This window comes from Pieris rapae, chromosome Z (genome assembly GCF_905147795.1).
Source record: "Pieris rapae chromosome Z, ilPieRapa1.1, whole genome shotgun sequence".
NCBI classification, from domain to species: domain Eukaryota; kingdom Metazoa; phylum Arthropoda; class Insecta; order Lepidoptera; family Pieridae; genus Pieris; species Pieris rapae.
In genome coordinates this window covers 11,620,549-11,640,907 of record NC_059534.1, presented here as the reverse complement: position 1 = coordinate 11,640,907, position 20,359 = coordinate 11,620,549, and the positions used below count along the sequence as shown (strand labels likewise).

Below are 20,359 nucleotides of genomic sequence, written 5' to 3'. Positions count from 1 at the left end.
CGCTAGCATGTGACAAAGCCACGTTGAGCCCCAACAAACCCAAACCCCGGAAGTATTATTAATGTTCTATTTAACTTTAACGAGTATGGTCAGGGATTTAGAGGTCTGGAGGCCTCGCGACAACGATGTCGATTCGAACGACGCGAACAGGAGTGGATGCCCCTTTGCCCCAAATTATTTTAAAAATAAAATGAACTGTTTTCTTTCAATAGAGTTGGTAAATGAATAATTTATTGTTAAAGTAAATTAAGTAAATTATTTTATTATTTAAAAATTCCTCGGAATTTAACAAATTTTTCTGGTGTCTCCCTTTTTGTGGTCCCCCAAAATCCGGCCCTGGGAAAGGTAAATCGGAATGTTTTAGGAAAATCGAACACCACATCACATATGTGATAAGACAATAGTCAAACTTAGAGCATTGGAAACCAATACCCAAAAGAGCGTATTCTACTAGTTAAATCAGAAATCGAGAACATGAATTTGAACGTTTATTTGATAGTAAAACTGTTATCGTAGCTTTATATATCGCTCCGAGTGGTCGCAAGCATTGGCAATTGATCACTAAAAGGGATTATGGCTTAAATCAGTTCGTTCATTGTCAAACGAATTGTGATGTTATCAGGTTCTGGTTTCTATCACTTAATGTATAGATTTCACAGTTACTTTTCATTTCTTCAAATAGAATTAACCGTGAAATTATTATTCTAAATTATATAGGCAGGACTGGTTGCAATATTCTATCAGTAATTCACTTCAATTCGTCACGGTGTATTCTTGTCAATAGAATATAATATTATGAAATTGACTCAAAGCAGAAATGGTCTAGAAAACGATTAAAGTACTGTTGTCATTTCGTAGGTACTAATAAATTATTTGAACATTATTAATATTTTGTTGCGGTCTCCATCTGTTTGATATTCGTTGATGATTTAGATCAATCAGAAATTTCGGAAAAATATCGTAATTGATACACCTAGGGGACATAGGCATGAACAATACTACACTACTCTCTACAGGAATTAGGAAACACTCCATGATAGTACGACTACTATATGCCTGTAGCTCTTACAAATTGAACAAATAACTACACAAATAGTTCGATAAACTTAACATTGAAATGAATGATTATTTTATAACTCGTCGTTAAACAGTAGAATACCAGTGATATGAATGAAATTATCAACAATTAAACATGCTTAAACACAGAAATACTCACCGGCAAAGATAAACGAATGGTTTCACTTCAACATACACAAACACTTTATTTTATTTATGCAAGAGTCACACGATTTGTCAGTTAGAAAATTCTAATATACATTATAAAATATAAATATCATATCGCACACAAAGCAAGCACGTTGGTCACGCTTACAGATTAAGAGACTCGTCACTCCCGTTTCAACCGGTATAACTAAACTTATGTGACTGTGTAGGCGGAAGCTTGGAAACTATGTCCTGTGATTGCGCACTGGGAACGTTCACGATACCGCCACCTAGCGACAAACTCGTGTACAACATAATAAATCTAATAATTCTAGGTAGATAAAATACAATCACAGCTCTCTGTCGCGCTCTGCAGGTGTTTTTATATAACAAATTTGATATAATTAGTTATTCAGTGAAATACATTATATTGTTTTATGTTATAAAAGTGACATCTCGTTTTGACTAAGGATATTGTAAATCCAGTAAAATTTAATTCATGATGTGACTCAAATGTTTTTAAAATATTATGAAATGCAAAATATTTCCTTCTTAAACATCTATTTCATTAAATATATTATGAATTAGCTTTTAGATATTTCAGAATATAATCAAATATTTTGATAATGATGCCAAGATATTTTGACACACTGTTGACTGTAAATTACTCAAATGTCAGACGTCAAATGCAAATAGCCAATCGCCAGGTGGCAGGTTGGTAAATTAAACTATAGTTATTGGCTATTGGCTACCCGCAAACATGTTTGTTTCTGCATTTTATAGGACTGTGTAACACTTTATAATTTGCCATGTAAAGATTATTTTCATTTAAGTTATTAATATCACTTTTCTTATATTTTATATCCTTAAGCTAAAATATAGAAATTATACCCGTTTTATGATTTTTACTTAACATTGTGATATGGTGATAATGACTTGTTATCGTATTGTTCTAATTTATTTAATATTTGCAATAATATGTGTGAAAACCGAAGAGGAAACTGTGCAGAAAATGACAAAGGCTGAAAGAATAAGCTTAAGGTGAGACCTCGTATAGAAAACCTTGACTTTCTTGTTATACTGATGAATATAAATGTATGCTATGATTAAAGTTATATCATTACTATTATAGTTCAATTGTATTAAAAGAAATGAATTAGTAAATTTAATTTATTTTGACATTCGGACCCTGATTTCTATTTAGTTATGTTTAGTTTTAGTATATACAGATAATACAAATAAATAAAAAAAATAGTATAGGATTTCTAACAAAACATAAATGAGAACAAATCATCATAAAACTATACATCATTTTGTCAATCTTAATCTAGGTCTGTATAATTATCATGGTAACAGTCCAGAGTCTTGGGCTACACTTTAATATTTTAATTTTAAATGATAGAATTTTATTTAATATACTTGATATATAGTAAAATGATATAAATGACTGCTTAAATTACACAACCCTGAAATACAACAGCATTTCTAATCAAATGAGTATTCTTTTCTCAAGGATAAGAGGAAATCAATACTATTATGTTTAAAAAAGTTCATTTCATAATTATCAAATACTTTAATAAGCTTGGCCAAAGCATACTAGAAACTAAAAACTAACCTACAGACTACCAACTACATTCTTAAATAATCAAGGGTGGTGCCTACCTACATATTCTTTGCCAAAATCACAAATATAAACATAACAAATACTGTTGCATTAATAGGGCCACCCATGGCTGCCTGAGATAACACTGGCTACTTAAAATTCCAAGCCCCTTTACAGATTTTTTTTTTCAGTTATGTTTATTTTTTCAAAATGGATATTGTTATAGCATTATTATTTTCCAGGGAAGAATCAAGGCTTATGTTTTATCATGCCTACAATGCATACATGGATAATGCATATCCAGCTGATGAATTAATGCCCCTTAGCTGTAAGGGAAGATGGAGAGGTGTTACCCCCAGTCGAGGGGATATGGATGATGTTTTGGGCAAGTAAGTACTGGTGATATGGTTGTTTTCAATGTGACCTATGTTTTGATTGATGTAGCATTAGATTGTACAATATAAATACAACAGTATCAGTTATTATTACAATAATTTTCCTAAATAAATGTAATTATAACTTACTTTATCTACTTAGTACTATAAATTTAGTATAAATTTATTGACCACTGCTTAAAGTTAAGTTTAGTTAAACATTTAAATACAATGTTTACACACTATCAGCTACTGAGTTATCACTTAGTAAATATATATTCAATATGAGGTATAATATCCACTAGAAGACAGACAATGTTTTTTGTTATAGATAAATTAAATCCATATGTGTATAGTTAATTAGCTTGTGCGATAAAACCTAGTACTACTTTAAAAATACTTTAACGATTTTTTGCTTACTATCAAAAAAGAATATTTTTAAAGTGATAAATAGACTTTGATCCTATTTTTGGAAGGCATAATACATGAATATATTGTTTATCATCGCGATTCTTAACTGTTTTAGTGAATGTAAGGCAAATGTATGTAGTATGTTCCTAACTGCTTGGATATTACCTATTGCGATATAGTAAGCTATCAAGGCCAAATTTGAATTCATTCTATTATAGTTTACTCTTTGGTATTAATTAAATAAATGAATTATTATTGAAGTCTTAAAAATATTGAAATAAAATACATTTTTTCTGTAATATCATGAATACAAAAATTGTCTGCTTGAGATTATCATTATAGTCTTTTATGAAGTGTTTGTTGACACTGTTAAGGCTGATCACCCTATTGCGATAGTACTTAAGTTGATGCAGAACTGTGTTTGCACCATTTTAGCTGCTGCGGCGATTGCTTTTATGTCTTGCCTTTTTTATTTTCTTAAATAGAGTTATCATGTAGGTTTTTGAATAATAAATTCTGTCATATGTGTTAGATATTAACAATGTTCATTTAGAAATAATATATAAATAGTAGTTATTTCACAGAATGTCTTCCTTTGTTAAAAACTGTTTTTCTTTTTCAGTTTCTCACTAACATTAGTAGACAGTTTGGATACATTAGCTGTTATGGGAGATTTCTCAGAATTCAGTCGGGCCATAAAGCTGGTCATACGTGATGTAACATTTGATCATGATATTATTGTGTCAGTTTTTGAGACAAACATCAGGATGATTGGGTGAGTTACAATTATGTAATAATATCATTAGGATGGTGGATTTGGTAGAGGAGATGAAACAACAGTAATAAAGATATTGAGCAATTATTAGCATCAGATAACCTATTTTTATTTCTTCTCAATCTCAATTGTTGTTTTATTTTCTGGTTTGTTATTTCATATTTTTCAGAGGTCTGTTATCTGCCCACGTCCTGGCCATGGCTCTGAAGACTGAAGTTCCAGCTTTACAATGGTACAATGGGGAATTATTGGCTAAAGCTGAAGATTTGGGTAAACGACTTTTACCAGCGTTTAATACCTCCACTGGGATACCTCATGGCAGAGTTAGTATTATATATATATATTTTATTTCACCGACAATTTATAGCAGTAATAGTTGGCAAGAATTTCAATAATTGAATTTAGATTATGATTAACACATTTTGCCCATTTTTAATTTAAGTGTTACCGTAATTAATTCAATCGTATTGGAATGTAGGACATCTTTATCTTCAGAATTTGTAATTACATACATGATGTATTTCACTTAAAAACTTATTAATGAAAACTATTATCCAAATTCACTCTTAGCTACACTTTCGGTTCTTTCTGTCAAATTGAAAAAAAAAATTCAAATAAGTACAGGTTTTTAAAAATAATTACCATATCTCTATATGTATGTATATACAATACAGAAAAAAATAACTGAGGGACTTAAAACAAGGTGTTTATGATCATTAATTTTTAAGGTAAATCTTCGACACGGTGTCCGATGGATGACAGAATCGCGTGAAACATGTACTGCTTGTGCAGGAACTATGATATTAGAGATGGCAGCACTATCTCGTCTAACAGGCAACCCTATATTTGAGCAAAAGGCCCATAAAGCTATGGACGGCTTGTGGAAGATAAGACATAGGTATATATAAGAAAAATATTGAGCAGATTTAGATCGCAATTGGATGTCTTTGCAATAGCTTTGAAAAACCCCGACTCGTCTTTATTAGAAATATTCTTCTAATCGGCGAAAGGACCGACGGATCATGTGAAATAAATATATGGTGTTTAGGTTCGAGACGATGTACCCGTTGCATATAGGCCGTACCACCACCACTACAAACTACACACTTGTTTTATTGTGTAAATTGACAAATAATTTTCCAGGACATCAGACCTCATGGGAACAGTCATAAATATCCACTCAGGTGACTGGGTGAGGAAAGACTCCGGAGTCGGCGCAGGGATTGATTCCTACTACGAGTATTGTCTGAAGGCCTACATTTTATTAGGCGATGAAAAGTATCTGGCAAGATTTATAAGACACTACAATGCGGTCATGAAGTATATAAGCAGGGGTCCTATTATGCTGGCCGTACACATGCATAGGTGAGAAACACGTAGAGTATAATAATCAGTGTTGGTCTAATGGCTTAAGCGACTCTCATCTCTGAGGTTATAGGTTCAAATCCTGATTGTGTACCAATGGACTTAATTGAGGAAGATATTGCAAGGAAATCGGCAGCCTTAGGTTACCTATAGGTTGACGGCCTCACTATTTTTTCTAAAGGGTTTTACAAAATCTCTTTAATATTTAAAATGTTCAGAAACGCAGCGTTAACTCTTCAAGTGCGTGGTTAGTTAGGTAGGTAAACCTTCTGTTCCATACGATAAATTCTTGGTTAAATATTAGCGAAATATATGTATGTAGTTATTGTCTTCTGTGATCCTCAATGTGAATTCAATGCCTGCGCAGCTCTTGCTTATAAGAAGGAAAGCATAACTCTTTCCTAAATAAGAAAGAAACAGACACACAGATGATTCCCGAGGAATTAGGGATTTCATAAATTAGTGAACAGTGATGCATCGAATCTGTCTTAACGTACTAAACTAATCACCTTTTATTAAACTTTTTAAGAAGAAAAATGTTTATGAGGCAATAATTAAATATAATTTAGTCAGACATAAAAGTATCCTATTGTTTCTTAAATGACCAGCGTAGATTTAGTAAAAGAGGATTCGCCAGTCTTTCTTTTTGAAAATAAATAACTTTCAGGCCACATCTGCAATCGCGGAATTTCATGGATGCTCTGCTTGCCTTCTGGCCTGGTCTTCAAGTACTCCTTGGTGATGTGAAACCAGCCGTCGAAACTCATGAGATGCTGTACCAAGTAATGCAACGACATACATTCATACCAGAGGCGTTTACCAGTGATTTTCAGGTAATTTACTTGGCTGAGTCGATAAATTCTAGTTAAAAAATTTAGTTATCTTAAAAAATATTATTTTGTGTAAGATATTTTGATTTTGTGGGCTACAACTTTATAAAGTAACGGCCAAAAATCTTTTTTCTTTTATCACGAAAACACGTACATTCGTGAAGAATACATTTAATCCTCATTTTATTTAAACTTTATGTGCTTAACCATAGTTAGTATTTGTTACCATAGTTAAACATTTAGTGTTAAGCACAGTGTACTTCATTTCTTTGTAATAGTTTTAACGCTGTGAATAAATGAATGTAATAAAAGGATTTCTGGAAAGTCAAAGTGAAAATTAATTCCAGAACAATATGCCCCCAATAGTTAGTTAAAGCCGTAGTTGAGTCGAAGATAAGATTTTCTCATGACCTATAATACTATCATACTGAATGAAGTTGATTATTCCCTTAGATAATAACTATTTCGCCTTAAACTTAAATATTAGGGTTCTATTCAGAAACGAGATTTAAACATTTATTTGATTTAGAGTACTGCCATCGACTTGAGCGTATCGTTTATTGACACGGCTGAACAATTTTCCAGGTTCACTGGGGCCAGCACCCTTTGCGGCCGGAATTTCTAGAATCCACCTATTTCCTCCATCGAGCCACAGATGACGACCACTATCTCCAAGTCGGCAAAACAGTTTTAAAAGCGCTGCAGCAGTACACAAGAGTGCCATGCGGTTACGCAGCTGTCAACGATGTCAGGACGAGACTCCATGAGGATAGAATGGATTCTTTCGTCCTGGCCGAGACATTCAAATATTTGTTCATGCTATTTGGGGAAGACAAAGATTTGCCGATAAAGTTGGAGGATTATGTGTTAACTACTGAGGCACACTTTCTTCCACTCTGGCTTGCCACAGATGGGAAGAACTCGACTTTGAACATCCGGATGGATGATGAAGATGATAAGTTTAGAAAGTAAGTTGAATATTGTTAAAGCTGTTTTTTGATTGCTCATGATGAAGGGCAATTTAGGATTGTTGCTAATTTTGAAAATTTGATTTTTGGTGATAATAGTATCGTTATATTTTTTTAACACATAAAAGATTGGTTGGTACCAAAATATTCAATAGGTGCCTGTAGATAGAAAATAAAGTAGTAAAATTATTTTAGTCCTGTCTATTGTAGTCTTGCCTTATACTCAAACTCAAAATAACTTTATTCATATAAGTAAACAAGTACACTTATAATCGTCAACAGAAAAGAGTATAAATTGATTCTAAATTGACATTTACTGCCAGTTCGGAAGATATGGGCGTATAGCGGTCAAGAAGAACTGAAGTGGAAAGAAACTCTCCACTCTTTTTAATCGCATTATAATAATACCAATACTTCATTATACATAAGAAAAGAGATTTGTAATCAAACACACAAACATTTGTTACAAAACACAATTCAACACGAGACAGTTCTCATATTTGAAAAGTAACGTGACAATTTCTTCACGTTTTTACTGTGTGTCCATGCATATGTATTGTACAGCGCCGGGGTTCGACCGTACGACCAGATATTGAGGTGAAAGAGAACAGAGGATGAGATGCGCGCCATATTACGATTTTTCTGAATATCAATTTAAATGGTATTAAATATATTAAATTCCTATAACCTTAAGAGAGAGCGTCCCAATAAAAAACAATTCCCTCGAAATATTTGCGTTTATAATTAATTTAAATAAATAAATTTATAAAACTTATTCAATTCAATGAAATTATTTCGTTTCTCTCTATCAATTGCGTTTACGCTGTGATAAAACGAAACGAGACAGAGTACTTTAGTTAGTTATTATTATTTACATATTAATTTTTCTCGGATGACATGATTTTTGATTGATTCTTCTAGAACATGCCCGAACACAGCAACCCTAGATTCTGAAAAGGTCCGACGTCCGATGCGACAAATGTTAGGATCGTCCGCGGCCCGACCACCCGCGAGGCTGCTGCCTTTGAACGATCCGAGGCAAATTCACGCTTTGTCCGATATGGGAATATCGGTCTTAACGCTGCCAGACGGAAGGGTACAATTGCTCTATACTACTAATACGGTGAGTTTGTTTATAACATACTAATTCTTTGGGTCTATTCTAAGGCAGTGTTCGCGGGTGAGAGCCTGGACCATCAGAATAGCATTTCGTATATTCTTATGCCACTTGTTAAAAATTTAATTGTTCGCATAGGAATCTTAAATGTTAGGATTTAGAAAGATATTAACAACTGATTTAGGAAGGAAAATTTAAAAATAGAAAATGGAAAACTAAAATTCATATTCCAAATAATTTTAATAAACTTTCGAGAGCCCTGCATAGCAAAATGCCCCTTTGTAGGGCGTGAGACCCACGAGGAAAGACTGATATGACGTTTATTGCAGCTCCTTACAAACGTTGTGTAAAAGAAAAAACTTGGCGATTAAAAAGAGTGGCGGAGAGTTTATTGCCAGTTCTTCTCTTCCGCCCTTGAACTGGCAGTAAATGTAAAATTAACAATTAATTTTTTTTACGTTCATAAGTGTACTTGTTTACCTATATGAATAAAGATATTTTTGTTTGTTTGTCTGTTTGTTTATCATTGGTTGCCATACAAGATCAGAGTCCAGCATGAAGCATGCCTTGAGAAGCGTGTTCGCGGATTTTACTATTATTTTTTTTAAAGCAAAAACCTAACAATTTGTATAGATTTTATACACACTAATAATTTGAACTGGTTTTTAATGTCTTGTCAAAACACCTACATATTATATTATTATCTTACAAAATATTCAAAAACACTAACGTTTTTCTTTTATTCTAGGCGAAATCAGCAAAAGACGCCGCCGAGGGATTGACGTTTATGCGTGAAATGTCCAAATGGAACTCTTTAAGCGAAATGGAAAATGGTGTCATCGCTGCCGGTGTGAAATTTAACGAGAAAATTTATCCGGCTGGCCCAGGCCTCTTCGGAAAAGAGATTACGGGAAACGAACGTTATATGGGTACTGCTGTGTACGTCATACCAAACGATGCCTGCTCACAAATAGAGAACAGTCATGAAATAGAAGGAAAAATAGCTATAGCAACACGTGGTCAATGCACGTTCGCCCAAAAAGTCAGAAACATCCAAGAAACAAATGCTCAACTTGTTATAATTCTGGACAACGTCAAGGATTCGTCACACGAGAGCACAGCACTTTTCGCGATGTCCGGAGACGGAAAGAACGACATACGAATACCAGCCGTATTTCTTTTCAGTAAAGAAGGAAACGCTTTGATCGAAGCGTTGAACAATGACCCGGAAGAATTCATAGTGATCGGCGAATTTAAATCCATGAAGCAAGAATTTGAGAACACGTGTGAGGATAAAGATTTGGAACCAGTTCAAGATAAAGAATCTTTTGACCATTTAAAGAAAGTCCTGAGTCAGCTGGTGGCTCAATTTGAACTCACCCTATCGAGTGACGACCAGAAGAACTGTGAAGAACCAACTGATGCCTATCTAACCAATAAACAAGAGGAGAAAGTATGCAAAGTTGCTTCGGATGACGGCGATTGATGTTTGTGTAAATGTGTATATAGTGTGTGTAAATAAGAAGTAATGTGTGCCTTGATATTCAAGTACATCCGACCTGTCACGCTGTGTACATATCTTTTTATATTCGTTTGAAAGACACTTTGCAATATTTTTATAGTTAGCTGCAAATAAATGCGCCTGTTGAAGATTATTACCGTTATTACAGGTAGATTTCATCACAAAATTCTCTTTGTATAAAGTCTAAATGATTTAATTCCCTTCACCCACACAAATCTACCTGTAAAATTGTTTGTATTTTATGCACGAATAATTCAGAAACAAATGTTGTGATATGGTCTAATAATTCCTGTTTTCCAATAATAATGTATAGTAATGTTTTATTAAATATATTGCAAGTTTTAATCATTGTATATTTAATTAGGATTAATGAGGAGATTGCCCAATTTAATACAGTAGACTGGCCATGACTTCGTTATTTATTATACTTTGCGTACACATTTGACACAGCTACACTATTACTAGGGAATTTATTATATTTTTAAATAAATACCACGTTATAAAAAAATCTTTCAACACCTTTTTAATTAGGATAATACATTTTAAAAGACGAAAATCGGTCGGGTGCCGAGTACAAATGGCAGACGTTAGTTCCTGAAACGCGACCGAGGCTGTATTTATTGGTGGAGACGCTCTACCCAGACCGACTATTACCAGAATTTTCTCACCAGTGGGCGATGGTGTCGTTACTTCCCTACCCTAATATGATTAGCAAAAAATACTTATTAATAGAAAACCCCTAAAATGTACTGCCATTGATACAATTATTATAGTCGTAGGTATAAGTAGATCAATGACTTGGGCAATCTTCTTGAGAAACATTGTCCAAGGTACATACTTAACACCTATGGTAATAAATATAAGGTTATTTGAGCCCGTGATGATTTCAAATTTAGCTCTTTTTAAACTACGGGCACGGATAATTTAGTGGATTGATAAATAAGCTTATATTTAAAGATTTGTGGATTTTTTCTTGCAATTTTGTTGTATACAAAATCTGTCTGCAAGAAAAAATATATTTTTTTTAATGCATTATTTATGAATAAAAATTTAGTTAACAAACCAAATACGTGTTTTATTATGGAATTGAATCGCACAGTGGTGTTAGCAACCACTTTGCTCTCCGAACGACGGACCATAGGATGGCATCATAGGAGTCTGATTAATAAAAACCACAATAAAGGAGTAATATATTATACAAAGATTAAACTAAAATACAAAAGTAAAAAAAAAACTTTTTGAATCCAATTGACGGCATAGTGGCGAAACACTAAAAAACATAACAAAATATAACATTTTACAATATATTTGTAATAAGGGTGTCGTTAAATTTGTGTAAAAACAAGATGCATAGCAAAATTATTTAATTATACTATCATCCTTGGATCATCATCAAATCTCTCCTAAAATATAGCATAAACTGACCCTTCTCGATATAACGTAATTAATTAATTATCTACGTATACTAATAAGGTACCAAAAATAATCTTAAGGTTTAGGATAATTCAACTATTCAACCCTAAAATATTTAGCTTTAGTTACAGTTTAAGGGAGAACTACTAGATCTAAATGTCCCAGAACGAAATTTTGGCCCCACTGCTTTTTCTAACACACATAAATAACCTCCCAGATGCTGACACCAGAACTGTTAACGATTTGCTGTTGACACTACTCTTATAATAAAAAGCAAAAACGAACAATATTTAAATACAACTTAATTAAATCTCTAGAAGACGCCATCAACTAGTTAAATTCAAATAATCTACAAATAAATATGACCAAAACTAAGATATTCCATTTTCAGACATATAACTCTAAAACACAGATAGACTTACAATAAGGAATAAACTGGACATAAAGAACGAGTGTGTATTTTTAGGTATAACGATAGATAAATTTTGTAGTTAGAAATCACATATTGAAAAATTACAGAACAAAATATACAGTTTTGTTTTTATGTTAAAACGACTAAGGGAAACTGTTAACCATGCTACGATATTAGCTGCTTGTCATGCATATGTTTCATCTATAATTAGATATGGAATTATAGTTTGGGGAAATTCAGTCGAAGTGAATAGGGTATTTAAGGCTCAAAAGAAATGTATTAGAGCAATTTGTGGAGCAAACTGACTTGAGAGTTGCGTACCTTTATTTAAGAAGCTCAAAACTTTATCTCTTCCATGTATTTATATTTTAGAAATATCCTTATTCGTGCACAGAAACATACATATTTTTAAATCTAATGTAGAAAACGAAGTAAGAAGTAGACATGGGGAGAAATTGGCTGTGCCAAAAATCAATCTAGAACTGTTTCGGAAAAACACCTTTTGTATGGCAATTAAAGTTTACAATAAATTACCAAAATAATTAAAAGATCTTCCGACTAGAGCCTTTAAAAAGCGACTTAGTAATGAGACATTGTAATTGATACAAATTTAATAAAGTATGATATGTACGATACAAATAATATAAGAATACACTCTGAATATTAATGTAAAATGTAAATTAAGATAAATTTGCGCGCCATTGTGTTGTGTGTGGCAGAATATGCGAACGTTTTACGATTGTACCACCTTAACATTTTGTACCATATTCTTTCCATAACTAAATTATTATTATTATTAAACGTAAACATAACACCAAACTTTCGAAACTCAGAACTACGGCGGTGCTAGTAATCGTAGTAGTGCTTGATGTAAAACATAGGCCTAAGGATAGCCCTGTTTCAGGGCGGATTTTAGGCGTCGTGCTGGTGGTGTGTAATCTGGGATTGGTACTGGCGGTGACGACGGCCAATCCCTGTGCCAATTAGGCTCCGCTTGTGGCTTCGGTGAACGTTTCGGTTCCTCTAAGTACGAGAACGGACGGTTGTTCATGTTTGACGTGTTGGGCTGGGTGCGAAGCCATGATTCTGAACGTTCAAAGGGTCTGAAATAAATGAATTAAATTTAGGGTTTTTAAAACGACTTTACCGGCGTCATTATTAATACATATATATATATTTATATACAAGAGAGTGAAGAATTCTGATTAATGTCGATGCAGCGGTATCGAGCACTTAAGTATATATTAAATGATATACTATAGGATATATATAAAACGTATAGGTTTCATATTACTGTAATAATAAAAAGCCTATACATTTGTTACGCTAACTGTTAGATTCGATTCTACTGATCTATTGATTTGAATCCATATTTACTTTGACATATCCGCTAAAGCAGTTTCACGGTCTCGGCCTCGCGGTTCATCTTCCTGGTAACTGCGGTTCCATTGCTGTTGTCTGAACATATGACGAAAATTATAAATCGTGTTCACAAATTAACTAAGCGTTGATTCTTGAATTCCGTCTTGAAATGACTAGTATGGCAGTTCTATGTAAAAAACATGTGATATTGTGTAAAGATTATAATTGTTAAACTTCAGGCATAAAAAAATATTTTTTAATTTATTCCTTATCACTTTAATTTTCTTATGAGTTATGAACCCATTAAACACTTAGTCGTCTAAGCAGATATAACCTTAGATTGTAAAAAAATCCTAAAATGCACTTCATTATACCAACAACAAGGCTCCAATACCACTCCTAACAGATAATATGATTTATTGAAAATATATTGAACTGGAATTCTTAAGTAATGTGTGTTCCGGGCACATGCTAGTTAATTTAACCTCACCCTCTAGTATCACCAGCAAAATTGTCTGATCGCGTTCGCCAAGAGTCTATGCGTGGTCTTGGAAAACTAGAAAACACAATTTTCTTATTTGTTTTTTGTAAAATATAAAAATTACCTTGATTTTACTGGAAGTTTTAGGACATTAAGATATTTTTGTGAAGCAGTTGTAATTGTAAAATTAAATAAAATGGTTTGTGTGAAACATAAATAACATATTAGTAATGTAGATACTATCGTATAGATAATGAACATAATATGCTTACTCAAACGCATTCAGAACTCCCAGTTTGTGAATGTTGTGCTGAAAATGAAATAATTCGTTTACTCACAATTACCAGATTAATATGTAATTAGATTGAATAATTCGATATATTTATCGGCTCCTATTATCAAAGAACTCACCTATATCGGAATCCAAGAGCTGGCTGTTAGTACAATACATCAGGTAAGTTATTTTGGCCAACAAAGAACTAACAAAATGGTCAACAGTTAACACATCTAGTAAATTTACATAATCAATTTACCTCATTTCTTTCATCGGATTTTTGGTGCTCTATTACATATATCATAATATATACCAATAAAACAGTGTTTACTACATGATATATATATCCTTTGAGCGTTATAGACATGAGAACTAAAGCCCCTAAGCGTAATATATCCGTCATATACCTCTCTTCAATTCCAGCAGAGGCGTTACTCTGTAAATAAAAATATTTTATAGCCTAGTTAATGTTCATAGTCTTGCTTCATTCGCTTTAATAATATTTAGCCATTCAATTGCCGATTAATAATTCTGTACATATATAAATTTAAGTGCATGTCAGATGCATCATATACTATTGATAAAAAAATATTACAGTGAAGGTCCCGCTGCAGCGAAAACCCTTTTATTACTTTCACATGGCATTATAATGAGTCAAATGAAATAAAATCATTAATTAATTGAGGTAACACAATGTTAACTTATAAATGTCAAGAATTGAGTCACTTGAATTTATTAAATCTGATTGGACAATTCATAAATCTTTAGATGAAGGCAATCTAATACAATTTTTTACATCTATCTACTAAACCTAAATGAAAATGCGGTTACGTCGTTGAGGTGTCGAACTCAATAGAAGTTTGCCTGATTAATGGTAAAAGTACTTACAAGTCTATTAGCCAGTGTCGTCATATCTAACCCAAAGTGTGTGGCCAATGTAAGATCGATAATCAAAACCGAAAAAGATACTCCAACATACAAATATGCGGTCACAGTTAGACAAGAAGTATTTTCTGGATTGATAACAACTGTAATGAAATGTGAAATGATAAAAGGATGCTAATCATATAATGGTCGGAATCTTTTATTGTTTATTTTTTATATACTGTTTCATTCGTAGAGCATTGATTTAGAAAAAAAAAACAATCGAAAGAATCTCCCGGCTAGTTGGTCGGATGAATCCTGAAGAAATGATGATGGCATTTAAAATGTATTTACATTTATGGAAACCAAGAGATGGTGAAGTCGTTGCTGCTGAATAATAAATTATTATTAATTGAACTATTATTTTCGTAAAAGTAACCAAACCCAAAACACTTGTTCTGAGCTGACGTATTAGTCTACTTTTAGATTCTTGTATATAAACCAGCCTCCCCCGGCTACTGACGGTGATAATTTTTAAGTAAATCCATTACTTTTCAGTTTAATCGTATATAAAAATAGACATCATTCATTCATATAGTATTAGTGTAGTAGATGAGCAGGTATATTTACAAGCAATCAGAGATGACGCCAAAAAAAAGTTGACCACTGCGAATGCCAATGTTATGCATGTCAATATGAACACTGTTTGTGAACTTGTAATGTCTTCTACGGACAACGAATTCGTACAGGAATCATCTGGAATAATAATAATAAGTAATGAAATTGCTAGATTGATGCTAAACGTACTTTTCTATTCGTTGATTGTTAATCAGAATCAAATTACTTTCTTTTGGCAGTGTACATCGGATTTAAAGAATTCGCCTTAAATTAAATAAAAAATTTGCCAAAATCCACTTCACGCGTATTCATTTATACACGATAATAAGTGTTATTACGTCAAACAATTAAATTTCAATCAACTAGAATCAATTATATCCTTATAACGAAAACTTTCCTTAGATGCCCGTTTTATTTATTGTTTGTAAACTTTCCAAGTTTAGTGCATATAGGTGAAGCTGTCTCTCCGAGAAAGTATAAGCCCACTGAAAAGTGATTCTGGTGACAGCATTTTAAAGCTGATTTGGGCCCATTTTAAATTTAATTTAGTATACTTAAAATATAAGTCGCGTTTTGAATTAGTTACCTTGTATGTATACTCTGTACAACGTTGTCATAAATACTTTGGCTCCTGACGTCGAGGAGGGAGCGCCTGTACTGCATGTGAATCGAAATATTATTGCTATGACGGCTAATACTATATTCACTACTGATGCTATCTGAAAATATATCGAAATATTGTACTATATAATTCCCTGTGGCTCTTTATCGTCGTTGTATCTTTACTAAAACAATTTATCTGAACTTTTAAAATAATAAGTTTTAATTTTAATTTCATTGATAAATTATATAAAACTTATCTCCTCTACAATGTTATTATTAACTTTTTCATAAAAATTATACAATTTCTTGTGATGTTTAATTGATTAAAAATTGAATAACACTTTTCATTTTTAATTAGATCAAACTAAATTTCAATTGTACTTTCTAAATTTTTCTTTCAAATATTTTAAAGATATAAATGGGTTTTAGTAAATAAATAATAAATAAAAATTTCTTTATTTGACTCAAAATAAACATTATATTCTATTTACAATATTCACTGTGGTAAACCTTATAAATAATACTATATAAATATAACCTTATAAATATACTTATACTTCTATGAGCACTAGCGTTTAAACTAGGCCTAGCTTGTATCTTGAACGCTACTTTCTTCCAGTGTCATTAAGAAATTGGATAAATATACGTTAAATAAGATAAGTTTAAAATAAAGAGAGTTTATTTGTAATTTTACCAATTTTTCCATTAGGCGTTTATTGATTTTTATTGTTCATTGGACTAAATGAAGGTAGAATTAAATTGTTGTTAAAAAGTTGTTGCAATTGGTTAGACTGGAGTTTTTAAATCTTGTGAATTTGACAATATATTATTATTATTAAGGCTGAAGTTACAAATTTTAAATAACCTAATTTTCTTATTTTATATTAAGAAACAAGTTATCTATTTCACTATATTTTTGAGTTTTTAGCCATTCTTCTAGTTTTATTTTACATAAGTAGTAGGAAAAGGCATACAATAAAAGCCCAGCAACGCACTTACGAGACCCCCTTTTCTATTAAATCAATGGTAGAATGTATTTAGATATAAATGAAATACTACAAATCGAAGCCAAACTGTGTTATGTTTCGTTTCTAAATTGAAAATATAATACTTAAATTAATGACCAATATATACCTGTTAACTATTGCAAATCGTTGAATAGTAAGTACTTATCGCTATCTATTTTATCAAACGAGATTAAAACAGATAGGGAACTGACGTAGACTTATGAATAATTCTGAAATCGTTAAAGAAAGACTTGGAATGAATATTTATGAATATCTTGAACCCAAAGGCAGAGCCTGAAATGAGCCTGGCGTATTCGACCCTCACGTAAGGTTTAACGTTGTATCATTTAACTAAAGCTATTAATAAAAACGTTGGTGCTAATTCTTCCTGAGTATTATTATGATATAAACTTATGCGTTTCTTCATTATAGATATAGTAAATAACAAACAAGATTATTTATATTGTATTAAACGCGTTGCTTCTAAAATATCTCGTAACTGTTGTCATTACACCGACATATTTTGCTTGAATGCAAATCTTTCGGTTTGAGAAAAAAAGGGTTTTATTGAGTTGAAATATCACCTAGTTACCATCGTATCCAAGTCATCGAGAACATCTTTACGGGTGGTTTTTGATTGTGAAAATTGTTATTCTACTAATAATAATGAATCACCTAACGCAACTTATTTTTGCATGAGTGAAGATATATGAAACAGACTTCCTTAAAATAAAAAATCTAACGTTAACAAATAATTTTATAACTTATTACTCTGTCGTAGACAAATGAGTATTTCAACTGTTGTCCCTGAAAAAATATCATCGATGGAAGCCACATTTCTCAATAGTGAATAAAATACATGTGTAAAATATCAATCGTACCACGATAAAACCTAATGACACATATATTCAGCCTTGTACATAGCTAAAAAAATAGTCGGTTGTAAAGACCTACCTGCCTGTAAAGACTCATTCAAAGTAATTCGAATTTAAATAATTCAAAAAATCGTTAACTTAACTTTTCTAAATGAGTTTCGCAGTTGGAAAGTTAACCAACCGTCAAACGAGGTTTTAAAATACTTCTGATAATTTTAATTCTCCCTTTCCCACGAACTATTGAAAAATTATAAATACTTTACACTCAAAGCACACTGTCGAAGTGTAATAACTTTGTTTAGTAAATATAAAGAAGCACGCATTCATTTATATTTTAGTTGAAAAGGAAACCACAAAACTCTTAAGAATAAGCCAATTTCGCAGTGCAAAGTTTATTTAATGTATAACAGCCGCAATGCAGTTTAAACTTAATATATAAGTCTATTTATCTATTCAGGCACTCTTTGTCTCGTCATTAATCAGTTCTTGGGATAATAAAATAAATGAAATGTTATAAGTATTGTTACTTGTACAGTTCCAAATTTTTTTATTTCTAACGTTACAATCTCCTACCATATAATGATGTCACCACACTAAAAAATTCAATCCATAGTTCCCAGTACACCATATTTATATTCATAAGAATGAAAGTCTAGTCATATGTTACCTTATAAATTCAGCCATCCTAAAAATATGTTCAAACCATTTCATTATCGTTGGGAAACAAAATGCGCAAGTCGCAACAAAGCTATACTGTACTAGAAATGTTTGATTTTTGTTATAGGTGTTTTTATATACTCACTATTGTGATACACCCCGATATTGTGGCTGCGAGACGTAGCTCAGGAGCCACCTTCTTTAGTATCATGATTGCACACCATTCAACGTGTTCGCTGGTCAAGGTGTCGATCAATACTAATCGGACGATAATTATTATCGACATTAATAAACAATTTTATCGAATCTATTGATATACTTTTTATCAATTAAAATATTAATATTAATAAGTATTTGCCACTAAAACTCACAAAGTATATATACATATGTTTTGTTCAGAATATGCTTCCTGCTAGGTACGCGTTTAAGTTTGTAGCAAGGTTTTAGGGGTACCCACATAATTTAAATATTAAAATAAGTTTGATTTAATAATTTACCAACTAATTTTGTATATAAAATTAGAGCCATATGAAATCATAAATATTAACAAATAATTTTATACTAGGCGTCGGAGTTTCGTATTATGATTCGATCACTGGATATACGAGAATTACCGTATTTTCCAAATAAGAAATATATGCAGTAGTTTCTCTTACTTCTATGCAAGCCGCGCCTGCCTTTTCTTATTTACCATGTATGTTTCTTTACGGCTTTAACAAACACACATATATGTACATACATTTAGTTAACAGCTTTAATGAACCAAGTGGGAAAAACAATAGTCCATTCGGATATAGCCCTCTTCCACAGATAATATCTATGCACTGGTATATTCAAGTAGTAAATATATTATTTATGAAAGTTACAAAAACTGTCACGTATAGTATACGTCAACAGCTGTAAAATGTAATAACACTTTTAGATCTGAACAAAATTTCAGTGAATTCCATCTAATACCAATAGTGATTAGGCATCATGGTATGCCAGAGACTGAAGCAATCCTTGCCTGTTTACTTGCTATTGCCTGGCTCTGGCGATTAGTGAGTACTGTCTATGCCGCATATTCTATCTCTAACACCCTAGGTAATTATTATAAAAGATTTTAATACAGGTATTATAAACGGGATACATTTATAAATTTAAGAAGGCTTTGTCACATTTATTTAACAAAACATTCATTTCATGATTAGTTTCATATAAAGTTGTTAGAAATTCAACTAGAGCAAAATTAAAAATAGTTTTATTGTCAATGTTCAGCCTTTATTAATCCTCCCAGTCTTCAAGATTATAGTAGAAATTCCCATGGTTTCAGAATCCAGGTGCTTCGATAGGAACTTATTAAAGTAACTTAACCGTGGCGTGGAATTTACAACCACTAATTAAAAATAATAGAAAATACAGTCATTAATGTATAGTCTAAGTCTATATTCATATTTTATTTTCATTCAGGACCTGATTGCCTGGGGGCGGGATTCAAGTACTTCATTGCGGTCTTACAGATTGTGATCAGCTTAGTTTTGAATGTTATGCCCTTAACAAAGTTTCCTCGGATCAGTCTGGCGAATCGTATCATTAGTCTACCATCACAAGCCTTTACCTTGTACTATGCGAATGCGTATATTGCA

General features: G+C 32.1%; 3 protein-coding genes across 5 annotated transcripts in view; 1 reads left to right on the top strand and 2 right to left on the bottom strand.

Moving 5' to 3' along the window:
* The window catches only part of LOC110995424 (ras-associated and pleckstrin homology domains-containing protein 1), a 93,466-nt gene extending 92,051 nt beyond the window's left edge, over positions 1 to 1,415 (bottom strand). Inside the window, exon 1 of the mRNA XM_045633953.1 lies at positions 1,217 to 1,415. The gene's annotated coding sequence lies outside the window, so the exon portion shown is untranslated. The remainder of the gene's footprint in view (positions 1 to 1,216) is intronic.
* Positions 1,416 to 1,944: 529 nt separating this feature from the next.
* Positions 1,945 to 11,235, top strand: LOC110995338 (ER degradation-enhancing alpha-mannosidase-like protein 3). The gene is made up of 10 exons (XM_022262457.2): positions 1,945 to 2,244; positions 3,049 to 3,195; positions 4,214 to 4,366; positions 4,536 to 4,689; positions 5,095 to 5,264; positions 5,510 to 5,731; positions 6,399 to 6,564; positions 7,147 to 7,529; positions 8,451 to 8,652; positions 9,395 to 11,235. The coding sequence occupies exons 1-10, from the start codon at positions 2,126 to 2,128 to the stop codon at positions 10,130 to 10,132; spliced, it is 2,454 nt and encodes an 817-aa protein (XP_022118149.2). The 5' UTR covers positions 1,945 to 2,125; the 3' UTR covers positions 10,133 to 11,235.
* Positions 11,236 to 12,713: 1,478 nt separating this feature from the next.
* Positions 12,714 to 19,004, bottom strand: LOC110995344. 3 transcript variants are annotated; one of them, XM_022262468.2, is made up of 9 exons: positions 18,880 to 19,004; positions 16,179 to 16,311; positions 15,605 to 15,730; positions 14,999 to 15,138; positions 14,370 to 14,546; positions 14,109 to 14,146; positions 13,846 to 13,911; positions 13,371 to 13,451; positions 12,715 to 13,096 (listed from the first exon to the last, which is right to left on the bottom strand). In XM_022262468.2, exons 1-9 carry the CDS (start codon positions 18,943 to 18,945, stop codon positions 12,877 to 12,879), a joined length of 1,047 nt encoding a protein of 348 aa, XP_022118160.2. In that variant the 5' UTR covers positions 18,946 to 19,004; the 3' UTR covers positions 12,715 to 12,876. The 3 variants fall into 3 exon arrangements, with proteins under 3 accessions (XP_022118177.2, XP_022118160.2, XP_022118169.2); XM_022262477.2 differs by lacking the exon at positions 13,846 to 13,911; XM_022262485.2 differs by lacking the exons at positions 13,371 to 13,451; positions 13,846 to 13,911 and having other exon boundaries at positions 12,714 to 13,096.
* Positions 19,005 to 20,359: the final 1,355 nt, after the last annotated feature.

Excerpts from the sequence above, each read along its gene's own strand:
- LOC110995338 (XM_022262457.2), top strand. The coding sequence starts at position 2,126 with ATGGTGATAATGACTTGTTATCGTATTGTTCTAATTTATTTAATATTT. Across the intron at positions 3,196-4,213 it reads ATGGATGATGTTTTGGGCAA|TTTCTCACTAACATTAGTAG; the intron begins GTAAGTACTGGT and ends TTTCTTTTTCAG. Across the intron at positions 4,690-5,094 it reads CTGGGATACCTCATGGCAGA|GTAAATCTTCGACACGGTGT; the intron begins GTTAGTATTATA and ends TTAATTTTTAAG.
- LOC110995344 (XM_022262468.2), bottom strand. The coding sequence starts at position 18,945 with ATGATACTAAAGAAGGTGGCTCCTGAGCTACGTCTCGCAGCCACAATA. Across the intron at positions 14,547-14,998 it reads CGACACTGGCTAATAGACTT|AGTAACGCCTCTGCTGGAAT; the intron begins GTAAGTACTTTT and ends TTTTATTTACAG. Across the intron at positions 14,147-14,369 it reads AATCCGATGAAAGAAATGAG|CACAACATTCACAAACTGGG; the intron begins GTAAATTGATTA and ends TTTCATTTTCAG.